This window comes from Metopolophium dirhodum, chromosome 9 (assembly GCF_019925205.1).
Source record: "Metopolophium dirhodum isolate CAU chromosome 9, ASM1992520v1, whole genome shotgun sequence".
Taxonomy (NCBI): domain Eukaryota; kingdom Metazoa; phylum Arthropoda; class Insecta; order Hemiptera; family Aphididae; genus Metopolophium; species Metopolophium dirhodum.
The window spans coordinates 16,737,090-16,750,367 of NC_083568.1; the positions used below are offsets into that span (position 1 = coordinate 16,737,090).

General features: G+C 30.9%; 1 protein-coding gene across 3 annotated transcripts; it reads left to right on the forward strand.

Moving 5' to 3' along the window:
• Positions 1-1,995: 1,995 nt before the first annotated feature.
• LOC132952320 (uncharacterized) lies at positions 1,996-11,360 on the forward strand. 3 transcript variants are annotated; one of them, XM_061024595.1, is made up of 7 exons: positions 1,996-2,516; positions 2,645-2,858; positions 3,286-3,696; positions 7,975-8,118; positions 9,638-9,761; positions 9,868-9,957; positions 10,210-11,360. In XM_061024595.1, the coding sequence occupies exons 3-7, from the start codon at positions 3,346-3,348 to the stop codon at positions 10,413-10,415; spliced, it is 915 nt and encodes a 304-aa protein (XP_060880578.1). In that variant the 5' UTR covers positions 1,996-2,516; positions 2,645-2,858; positions 3,286-3,345; the 3' UTR covers positions 10,416-11,360. The 3 variants fall into 3 exon arrangements, with proteins under 3 accessions (XP_060880578.1, XP_060880580.1, XP_060880577.1); XM_061024597.1 differs by having other exon boundaries at positions 2,689-2,858; positions 9,868-9,985; XM_061024594.1 differs by having other exon boundaries at positions 2,689-2,858.
• Positions 11,361-13,278: the final 1,918 nt, after the last annotated feature.

The window sequence follows — 13,278 nt, forward strand, 5'->3', positions numbered from 1 at the left end:
GCTTATTACAATGTACAAGACATAATATATGATGTATATTATTAACTATTATATTATGATATTTATACTTATTGAAAAAATGTATAATATAATCGACAATTTTCACGGCATAATAATAATATTACACTATAATAAAACACAATATTATCAAACAAAAACAAATTATAGATTATTATAGTATACTATCAAAAGAACACGTCAATTCTGCGCATCTCCACTTGACAATCTGCCAACGAGACCCGTTCCACTATTATGGCAGTATGTCACATGGTGATGCGCAGAAGAACCGATTTTTGTCGGAGTGTTCTCACTTCTCTCGCATAGTATATAGTCTTAAATTTTAGTTAGAATATCTACAATATTTTGATCAAAACTCAAGTATTATTGTACAAGTAATTAAAAATATTTGAATTACTTTAATCAATTCACTGAACAAAGTAATTGAATTAGTTTAAATCAATCACTGAAAAAAGTAATTGTATTAGCATCTATATAAATATTAGGAAATTTCACTATTGTGGTAGGTAGGTATTATGTGAATAGTAATTCATATCTACCAAATACTTTGTTACTTTTTACCTAAAGTTTAAATTTTATTTTGATAAAAACAATTTTAATATAACTAACATAAACTTAAATAATGTAATAATAATTTGGTTTATTGTATTTTAAAAATTCCTAAAGGGAGCTGTAACGAAACAAAATATGTCAAATTGTTGGTAAAAATAATATGTCCTTCCAATATCATTATTATATTTTATGTCATGTTAATACTATATAAAAGTCTTCGGAAAAAAATCAATGTAAGGTGCGTGGGTAATGGGAAATAAGTTTATTTTTTTATTTTTTTTATTACCTTGCCATTATGTAGAAAAAAATTGTCTTGCCCATCTTAAGTTAATTATCTGTGGAAAATGAGACATTTTTTCGTTTCCTGAAAAAAGTGATTTTTTTATTCTCTTTTACTCGCGCACTTTCCAAATGAAAATAAATGTTAGAAAAAAATTAATGTTCAACATTGTGTGCTTGGTTAATGGTTATTATTTAAATTTATAATTTGATATTTCTTCTGATCCAGTGATTTGAAATATTAGGGTACGTCTTGGAGAATTTAAATCTAAAAGTTTCTTTACGTACCTAAATCAAACCTGATTAATTTTTTTTATAAAGTATGTTTCGTTTTGCTACTCGTATGCAACTATAAAGTATAAGGATTCGTATTCTTGTAAACTAATATTAAGTCAGTATAAGTAGTATATCAAGTCAACAGCATATAACGACAGAAAATATGTAATAATATATTATTATAATAAAGATTGAGCACGAACGTGCACATATGAATAGGAATAAAACCATAATGCATCGTTATGAACTTATGACGAATGGGTTGACGAAAAAAAAAATAATATAAAGAAAAATACGATAGAATTATTTACGTTTTGTTTTTTTTTTTTTTATTGTTATTTGTCTTTTTACGATAAATCTGATGAAAAAACCCTACGGCAGAATGGAAATTTCGTAATAAAATACTAAATAACTTTACATATTTTACTTTAGTTCAATACACTGATGTACATTGTTATGTTGATTAGTAATAATATACGTCCGAACGCAGTCACGTAAGAACATAATAACAATATAACAATATGAAACGACGTCGAACGAACAACGCTAACGCATAACGATATTCTTATATCATTATGTATTGTGCTTTGGGTTACATAACAATTTAACGTACTTACATTACTGCTGTGCCGGTAAAGGATAAACACGTGAGGTTTAACCCTTTTACCGCCCCTCTAGCGGGGTAGTGCGCTTCGACGCCGACAGTTTTTTCGAAACGCTACGGGCGCAGGATAATAATAATAATGATAATAATAATAATAATAATAATAATAATAATAATAATAATAATAATATTATTACAACTTGCACTATCGCCGCAGTCGCGTTCGGCTCACACGCGCATTCGCCCCACGCGGCGCACAGCGGCAACACAACGCGGTCAGTCGTGTGTTGACGGCAACGAAAGGAGCGATATTATTGTTTAATTAATTATTGTACGCAATATTATGCCAGTACAGTTGTAGTTTTCAATCCGACTTGTGGAATTTTTTCCACCATTAAAATATTTCTTCCGAAGTCGCGATACCATTATACATATTTATTGTACGCAATGTGCCAGGACAGTAATAATTGTCATCACGCTCAAACCGACTTGAGGAATAAAATATAATTGTCTACGTTATCAAACTATTTTTACACCTCGTCGTCGTATTCGTTCGAATGATGATAATACAATATTATTAATAATCGTAAGACGTAATAATTTTTTTTATTTTAAACATTTTTTTTCACATTCAAAACAATACAATGTATTAAAAGTAATTCATCCGTCGGAGCTATAAGCTTGTAACAATATTATTATTATTTAACATACTTTCGTTGCCGTGCCATAATGTTGAACGCGGGACAAGTTTTGCCGGGTGTGGATGATATCTAATAACAATATCTAAGTAGGTATATTATAATTATTATATTTTGTCGTTATTATCCTGGTCGATTATTTCCAGTAATTATTATTATTGTAATTATTGTTATCATAATAATATAACGACACGCCACGGAAAGCTTTTTTTTGTAGATTAATGTTTAATAATTAAAACGGCGCAACGATACAATTTATAGACTCGTGTGGAACATCGGCTGCCAGTTTCCTCACCATCTTGATGACGTGAATTTGCTGTAAGAACTCATTAAAAGGAAATCGATTTGACATACGAGTTCGGTTATGTATTGTTTAAAAACAATATTATAGTACTGTTGATTTTTTTTCCACAAAAACGCTGGGTTTTCCGGTAAGTTAGTTTGTTAAATATATTTTTATACTTACCAAAATTTCAATTTATAATATTAAGTTGTTATCCAAAAATTTAAAGAAACACAATATTTTAATTCATCATTATTTAAAGTGTATTATGTCGTAGAGATTTTTCATAAAATTTACGGGACACGCAACACTGGTACACGCGATATCTGTGTTGAAATTTTTTTCACTACAATCCAATCATCTAAACATTAATATTATTCTTGGTAAATAATTACCAAAATCGATATTCGAAATTATGTATATTCTTAAATTATGTATATTCTAATAATAATATAGAAACAACATAAAAAAAATCGATTAATTTGTTGAAACGTTAAACTGCTCACTTTCCGTAAACAGTAATAAATTGTAGACAATTTTTTTTTTTTTGGTTTACCAACTTTTCACGTTTTCAGACCATTGTGACAATGGAAACTATCGTGGGCGCATGAGAGACCTTTGTACAATTATTCACAATGAACATTCGTGGGGCGGCTGGTGGGGGTGGCAGCGGCGACGGTTCCGGTTCACCTTCCGATGCCGGATACTCGGCCGCCTTGGTAGACGTTGGCCGGAAAATGTTGGCAATGGATGGGCTGCGGCTGCGGCCGATCAGGACCACAGGGCCGTCGCCGGTCGCGCACAACGGACGCTACTGGACGCCGGACCGACGCAGGGAGAACGCGGAAACGGTCAGGTACATCCGGTGTCTGGTGCAGACTTGTGAGGCCATCAAACCGTGGACCGCGGCTGGTTACCAAACGTCTTCGGCACCGCAGACCCGAACCAAGGTAACGATGGACCAGTTGCCGAGGATAATGCAAAAGGTAAGCGAGATAGATAGGTGGCAGAGTAGGTAGTCTGTGGCAAGTAGTAAGTGCTCTTGTGTACGTCACATTGCAAGTTATGATATGCCATACGTCAGACTATGCTTAACTATATGGAGTAGACGATATTATGGTCTATAAAAATGTATTCATGCGTTTAGAGTTATTTGAAACCTGAGACATGAATGCATGTTGTACATTAGAACATAAAGATATGCTCGATTGAACGAATAAAAATAATTTATTAGATAATATCATGTTTTCATACTAGACTTGTTAAATTTGCAATTTCCATAAACCACGAACGTCCATACTCCATATTAACAACGTAATAACTTATGTGGTGGCTATATTAAATTGAACATAAACTTACTGTAGCACAACTATTCCTATTATTTTTATCGTACTGAAAGAATGTACCTAAATATTTTAAATATAAAAAGTCATTAAACATGGTAGATGTAATTGTAAGGGTTGTGAGTATTTAGCACCCCAGTTTTTGATTTTGGCACGATCATTATTTATCGCATTTGTAATTACAAAAATGTAAGTGCATAATAAAGCCATTATTAAGTATGTGCTTATTAAATTTTGCAGTAGGAGGTAAATTTTCTCCACGTGTTCAGCACCCCCCTTTTTTTCATAGAAATTTCATCTTTGATGATGGTTATAATATTATATTAAACCATAATATTATACAGTATTAATGTGTTACTTTTATTTGCATTTAACACCGACACTTAAAGAACACGTTTTTCTTAAAAATTATAGCTTAAACTATTCGTTACTAATTATATCAATACGCTCAATGTGAACTATTAAATCATGAGCCATTGATAAATTAATAAAAACGAAGAATATCGTATTTATCATAAGCATACCGCGTTGGTAATTGATTATTTTTAAGCTTGACGCTTTAACTTTAGGTGCTTGAATATATTATAACGAATCGTATATAGGTATATTTATTAAAAAACCGAGATTCGTATGGGGCGATAATTTATTTTAAATATTCTTACACCGGAAACAAAAATAATAGCTGCTGGTTTAACGACTCACGAAATCGTTTTTAAAAAGTTTGCCTAAAATCTATACTTTGGTCATGCAATGGTAAAAATAAGAAGCGTTTTTATTTACATTGCCATCGCATGCCGACCACATAGGTAAATTAAAACGTTTCAATGTCATGTACAAAGTATGATATATATTGTATAAGCATGCGTCATAATATTGTACAGGGTGATGACTTTTTCATTATCCTTATACCAATGAGTGCGTCGTAATATCTAATGAAATTATTAAAATATATAATAATATTCAAGTGTTCTAGGTACATTAAATGTTAGTAGATATAATTGTTAATTCCTTGTCCACCTGTACGTGATCAATTTCTAATGAATATTCTAAAAATCTATAAAATGATCATTTTATTGGTATTATGCCTATGGAAGTCGTTCGAAAAAAAAGTTTGGGCCTTTTATTTTATTTTACTTTATGTATACTTAAGGGTCATCTCTTTTTACAACTATGAAATTGATACAAATTACAATACATTTAAAGCGTATACATAGTAGTGATAAGATACAATTTATTCTTATTCGTTGAATGGTTGGGGGGATTGGTCTGAATTGGCTAACTGCATAACAACTACAGATTGTTTGATATGTAATTGGTGGAAAATTTATGAATGTGAAATGGAGCGTTTAGATGGATTGAGCGAGAAGAAACTCTAAAATGAATAGTCAAGACATTTAAGAGTGAATCGATGTAAGAACCACCTAAGAATTTGTAGTTGACATTAAGTCGGTGGTTTGGCCATGAAATAAGATTAAGTTGGTTGGCGATAGGTTACATGCCAGTTCGGCATAAAGTATATATATTCAGTGAAAACCGACAAATCTCAAGAGTTTACGTTGGATTCTATACGTATGGAATATTTTATTCATAATATCCAATAAAATGCCGTGATAATTCGATAGGATATAATATTATTATGGTTCTCAGGCAGCGCTTTAAGCTGGTTTACGTCTGAGCTTGAAATATTGTCGTTACCGAAGAGCAAGACTATAAAATGTATTATATATTAATATACAATATTATATAGAAACACGTACAAATTTCCGTGCGAAAATCGTTCACGAGAATCGTCGTAAATGAAAAATACGGGCAAACAAAAGAAATTCGGTAACGGTTTTATAACACGTTGAGAAATAATAAAAACACGGTAGCAGCGGTAGGTGGGTAGATAAACGTCATTAAAAGTGACTGGAAACAAAAAAAATAAAATACATTGAAACGAAGCGTCGCGAGTGCAATAAATATTTCGGAGCAACACACGATCGATTTGCGTATAAAAAATAAAATGTAAAAAACTATCTTGTACAAACAGCACACTAATAATAATAATAATAATAATAATACAAATACCGTTGTGTTACAAAGTAGTTTTAGATAAGAAAAAACAACAAAAAATTAACACGTCGCGACTGCTATATGATATTGTTATGGCCCACGCGCGCGAGCTCGTGCAAAGACGTCGTGCAGTGCTTCGGAATCGCGTGTGCAAACGGAAAGTATAATATAATATTATTATAATAGGTACGTGTTATATTATATTATATTATGTTTATTATAACATGTTTTGTTGTTATGATAGCTGACTTTTTCATTGGCCGTAAAATAAATGCGATGGATTCCGAACTCAAGGTCTCTCGACTGCGCCGATGAGCCATCTGTTTGTATAGCATAGGTACCTGAAGCATAACTTGCGCCGTAGATGCTCCTGCCTTTTTAGTGCGCATAAATAAATACCATAATGGTCATCGTCGTACGTTTAGAGTTAATTAGTATTAGAAAACAGTCCAATGCGCAAACTATAAAAATATGTTAAAGGCGAAACGTGGAACTAAAAATTATTGAAATACATTAAATGTTAAGAAATGTAAATTATTAATGACTTACCTAGTCATTAAATGTAAAAAAAGTAACTCGTCAAAAACAATGATCACTATTTAAGGACGAAAAGTTAAGCTTTGAAGGCCATTAATCTAATCGATTAGAGAAATTCTAACTTTATACATATTACATAATATAAATGTCTATCTTTATCGATTGTTGTGTATAGCTGGCCCTGCTGGTTTTTTGATTTTCGTTTTAAACTATCGGTAAAAGACGTGTTTCTCGATCACATTTTATGATAATAATATTATAATATGCATTACATTTTATCTGTAGAATGTAGAACGTATAGATGGACGACGATCATCGACGGGTGTTAACCTAACCAGTATAAACCCTACGACTCTTCGAGTGCTTTCCGATTTTATATCAACTCCTCCTCACTCTACACGGTTACATTTTATAATATTACATTGTACTCTAAAGGCGATTAGGGTTTTTCGTTTTAGCATAGGCGTCCAGACCGTCCAACCGACGATGAACGACTGGTCGGCATGGCGTGCCTCAATGTTATCGGCTTGACGTCCATCCTTATCTGTTTTCTGTATAATCTCCTTATCTTTAATATTATTATTCAGCTGTTACGGGGTAGTGGTAGAGCTGAGGTGAAGGGTGGCGGCGCCACACCGTCTGCACATAAATCACGCGTGGCGTAAGGTCCTCGGCGATTAAAACTACCTACCTAGTGTATTTATATATAATATATACTAGGAGTATTATTATCATCGTATAATATAATATAATTATTATTATTATTATTATCGTAATATATTATAAACTCTGACCTTAAGGGTGCAGTAGTGTTCATGACCGAAAGCAATCACGGTAAACAAACGTGGATACCTTGGTGTATACCTATAACATAAATTAACGTGTAAGATATACCTCCCCACGAATACGCCATCATCGGGGGTGGTGGACTGGCTAGGGCGGCGGGTGACCGATCACTGCCTGGGCCTAACGAAAATTTGGGCTGCTTGAATAAATTTGGGCCGATAACTTGCAAAAAATTTAATCCTTACCCCCAAAATTAGGCCAAATTTTCTGTTTCCCCGGGACTAATTTTTATTCCCAGTTCTGCCCTTGTTCATAATTGGCAACCTTCCGCTTGCTCGTATATTTATATAATTATTATTTTCACCGAAGCGTATGTACCTAGGTATCTATATACTATTATACTATTGTATGGTGATGCGCACAAGTTAATGATTACCTACTTAACATGAAGGTACATTGCAGTACATTAATTTTATATAATTTATTTATTCATTTATATTATATTATATTATATTATATTAATATTGTTTTAATTTTGCGTAGGTACTTGGAAACAAAATTCGGAGCAACAGGGACCACAAGTTTGTCAACTACTGGACGCCCAGCGATTTCGTCAAAAACTGTTTGTTTTGGCACAACTTCTACAGGCACTTTCATAGGTCGACCGAGTTGGTCTTGAGTCCACACGTAAGTCAAATGTGGGGGTTGTACTGTAGGGGTCCGTCAACGTACCTAAGTAGAAACGATCAAAACACCAAATATATCATATTATTATATCTTACGTAATACTATTGTTTTGGTTAAAATACTTAATTTTGGTCTTCAATAATCTGGTCGATTAAAAATTACAGTTTTAAAGATTGATAACATATTAATAAATAATAAAAATTCCAATTCAATTTTATTAACTTATTAACTGATTAGGTACCAAACAATTAAAATATCAATTTTTATAAACGAATATTATAATAACGTGATTTTCTGACTGCGACACTCAGTCGGACACTAAAAGTATTTTAAAATCTAATATATTGTATTATAAATATTAAAATAAAAAATATATACAATATTTTGCTATGATTCATAAGTCGAATAAGAAAAATGACTTTTTCGTACGCGTCATCCATTTAGTAATATTATTAGGAATCATACACAGTTTTATGGCTTACATCAAAAGTTAAATTTTTTTCTTGATTGGTTTTCATTTCCATTTCATATAGGATATTAATATAGCTATATATCTTGTTTAATTATTAATTTCAATCAACAAAAATATTAATTGTTATTCGAGTTTAGTGTTATGTAAATATAGCAATTTGTCTCCAAACTAAAAACCTTATTTTTATGTTGAATCTTAATTAAATATAATATAATAATTATAACAATATGAAAACTAACACGCATAAGAAAACAAAAACATGAAAACAAAATATTATATAGCTACTTTATTAAATTAAAAATAATATAAATATAGCATTATTCAATTAAAATTTAGAACTAAATATGCAATTTAAATTGTTATCCCCCTTGGCTGAACAATCGTGGTTGATGTATTTATATTTAACTGCTAAAATCATATTATTATTATATTATTTAAATGTAATTGTGTTTCGAACTTCTGTCTCGTTTCGTGAAAATCCGTTTTGTTATAATTTAATTCGCTTAAACGTGGTTTAACTTCACACGCACAACGGTTTTCGACTCGGATACGCCCTACAGCGGTAAGTCGAAATAAAAAAACGGCGTCCATACGACCGTTCAAAATCACGATACTGAATTTGTAGACATTGTGCAAATTATATAATAATAATACTATAGAAATAGCTGCGGGCATCTAGTAGTTAACGGTCGGCTACAGAAAGACAGTCGTCAGGAACACTATAATAATGGTTATGGCATGTCTTCTGAGTGGCCAAAAAACAATAATAATATGTGTGTTTTTCTTGTGACTGAACAATAATACATAATATTATATTTTATTAAAGTACAGAAGTATAGGACGTCCCATATACCGTGGTAGTTATTTCGAGAGACTTTGATAATTAATGTCGATTGACGCATTAAGTATGGATTAGCAATTTTATTTAGGATTTTAAGATTATAGTAATTGATAATAGTCTACGTAAAATATTTTGTAACATAATTCATAGTAACTATTATGGTATGACGTTTAGAAACTTCTAAAATAACGCTTTTTACATTATAGTTATGCGAAGAAGCGCAGAACTGGGCCAATCATTTGGCTCACACAGAGACGTTCGCTTATCAGAACAAAATCAATTACGGACAGAATCTGTTTTGCCGGAAACCGACGAACACCGAAATCGAAGGTAAACATTTTTTTCGCGACACATTGTAATATCATATTATATAGTAACGATCAGAGCGAAATAAATGTTTTTTTTTAACCCTTTTTCTATATTAACTGTGCCGCAGGAAAGGACGTGGTCCGAGAATGGTATTCGTCTTCGAGAGTTTACAAGCCGAGAAAGAATCCGAAAATGTACTCGGCCAACATCAATTCGGGTAAATCGCCGCCGCGCTTCGCCGTGCGGTACCTATACCCAATTTGTTTTCTAACCACGAACGTATTTTTTAATTACTATAATTTAAATGACAAAAAAAATTACTAACACCACGATTAAAATACGTACATACAACGAAACCTCTAAATCCCGGACACTCTCGGTCACTGACACTTTGCCCGCTATTCGAAGGTGTCTGTTAGAGGGAGGTTTCACTCTATGTCATATTATAATATATATATATACTATATAGGTCCTTTCACGCAGCTGGTGTGGTCGAACACAAAAGAGTTGGGCGTCGGAAAAGCGTGCAGCCGGTCTGGTCGGATAATCGTCGTGGCCAATTACCTGCCGAAAGGAAACGTCAACGGACAGTACGCCAACAACGTGCACATGAACCAATACTTTTTGCCGGCCAATAAGAAGAAATTAGAATTCATCACCAGACAGGGAGAATAGAGACGCCGAAACGACTTCGGCGGACTGTATATTAATATTATGCTCAAATACCGTTTAAATGTCACGAAAAAATTATCATATTATGATATTACCTATAAACATCATCGACCACTTTGTTCGAATATATTATAACCACAATGTAATTATGGTTCCGTGAGCTTTTGCAGTAAATTATCGCAACCGTTTTTTTTTTTTATGATAATTTATGTTTATGACGTACGTCCAATCAAACGGAGGACCCGACACGGTATTACTTCATAATCGATTCCACACAATACATTATAATACGACTGATCGATACGTATTGAGTATTATTATATTATTGTTATTTAAGTTGTATAAAATACATAGGTAAACGACTGTTGTATTATTAAGACTTAACTAATATTGTTGTACCAAATGTGGCTCTTAATAATTCGTTTTATAAAATTTAATATAATATCATGTTACTCCTCGATCAAATAATATATTAAAATATATTTACTATAACCGTGACATTTTTGAAAATTCCGTTTCTTGCACGTTAAAAATACGTTTTGTTTATAGCTGGTCTGAACTAAGACACCACCACATTTTTGTGGAACGTATAAAATCAATAAATTGTACGTAATTTTCGTATTTATTTTATGTTCTTGTACCTACAAATCTCAAAAAATACCAGACAGGTCTTATAAATAACGAATTTCTGATCATCTGTATGTGTACACTGCAACTCTAGTATATTAATTATGTTTATATATTAGTTTTAAAAATATACATTGTTATCATATATTATTTGTATGATTAAAATTATTTGATATAAAATTATTGAAACCGTATTATTAAAATATGTAATTATACATTTTTTAACAACAGGACGGTCTACTCAATAATTATTTCTAAGCCTCATAGCTGGCTCATACGCTCCTAATATTCCATGGAAATGTTGAAATTCAGTTTTTATTATGTATAGCCTATATGATGAAAGAAATATTATAATATTAACGTGAATAAAAAATTGTTTTGATATTATTCTGTATTATTCGTTAAAATAATATGGTTATCATTTCGTCGGATGGGAACAGACAGAATATCTCAAAATGTAAAAGTCAACGTTCTGGTGAACACAATATATTGTGTTTATATTATAATGGTCATATACTGAATAATTTCACCTCGACGAGAGAATGAAATCAAGTTCTCGGTTGTATCTGATCTCTTTTCTTGTAAAATTGTTTTTTAAATTATAAAATATATAACAAGGCGCATTGTATAGGCAATATAGGTACATCACAATATGATATTAGTCGTGGACAATATTGTGGTCGTGAACGTGTTAAATATTCCATTGTATTATTTAACTTTATAAACGTCATAAAATCGTCTTCGAATATACTTTTTTCGTTTTCAATAAATTTGTAATGTTTTCTAAAATCCATGGAGTTTGAAATAAATAATTCGTTATAATACGTTTATTATAAGTAAGAAAAAAACCATATCGAAAAATAATATGGTTATGATATCCATATCAATGAATGTGGAGTAGGGGACGGCCTGTTCCCCTGGGTTTCTAGACAGGTTAATTAACATAATATTGAGTCATGACCATCAACTATCATGCATTAAAAACATATTTTATTTGTATGAGCATAATATGTATTCGGTATTCGTTTTAGAAATTTTAATTATATTTGTTCGATTACTAATAATTTAATCCTTGCTAAAAGCTGGCTAGCTTAAGTTGTAGTTTTAATTCAAAATTTAATAACCGTATAGCACTTGTAATTTTAACTAAATATTAATTATAATAACATTTTCTGGACACGAATTAAAATAATATTTTGACTTTATTTCCATGCTATTTATATAAATTTAAAATGTTCGATCTCTCTTAGTTTTATTTTCAATTTATTTAAATAAAGGCTTTGTTTATACGGCAAAAACGTTAAGTAAGACCTTCACTAGTTTTGCTTATATTCCAAAAAGTTCAAAAATATAAAAAGAGATTTTTAAACATGCTAACCCCCGTTTTTTTTTTAAATACAAAATTTATTCAAATTCTGATTTTCAGAATTTTTTTAAGTATACCTACCGAAAAGATCATATTTTATATTTCTGATATTTTTTACACTACTTAAGGAGTGTCCTGTGTGAAAATGTGGTCTTCAAAGTTCAATTAATTTATTTAAAAATATTAAAAATCACAATTTAAATATGTTGTGCATAATGTAAGCATACAAATAGGGTGAGCATACAGTTCATAATATCATATCAACTCCTTAATCGCTTTAAAATTTTAATTTATAAAATTTTAATAAAATAATTTACTTACTTTGAATCGTCTGGATCTTTTAGCAAAACGTATGTCTCGTAAGGTTTTAACTGAAATTTCGGACCATTATTTCTGATTTTAGTTAAAAATGGAGCACACTACACCTGCATGAGTTGTCTCCGTCTTACAAATGTACAACATAGAAAAAACTGTTTTGCGTGGGAAAGCTACTGTCATAACTTAGAAATGAAATTTTCACCACATAAAAAAGAGAACTTTGGCTGTGAAATATGGTTTTTATTTTTTTGATATCACTTATACGAAAAAAGTTTTTATTGTTTTAAAAGCTATTATTGTTTGTGTTTTTTAAACTTAAATAACTTTATTGAAGTTTCGATGATTTAGTTTTTTTAAAATTGATAGTCATTATACAATCATTTAAACTTAATTATTATTTATTAGAATACATGTTTTTATTTTTTATGTAAACTAAATATTATTATTTTTATAGTCGTTTTTTAACTAACAAGTTTTTACTTACCTACCAATAATGAATTCTATATAATATTTACGACATAGGTATAATTATTTTATTAATTATTATATGGACAT

Excerpts from the sequence above, each read along its gene's own strand:
- LOC132952320 (XM_061024595.1), top strand. The coding sequence starts at position 3,346 with ATGAACATTCGTGGGGCGGCTGGTGGGGGTGGCAGCGGCGACGGTTCC. Across the intron at positions 9,762-9,867 it reads GACGAACACCGAAATCGAAG|GAAAGGACGTGGTCCGAGAA; the intron begins GTAAACATTTTT and ends ACTGTGCCGCAG. Across the intron at positions 9,958-10,209 it reads CTCGGCCAACATCAATTCGG|GTCCTTTCACGCAGCTGGTG; the intron begins GTAAATCGCCGC and ends TATACTATATAG.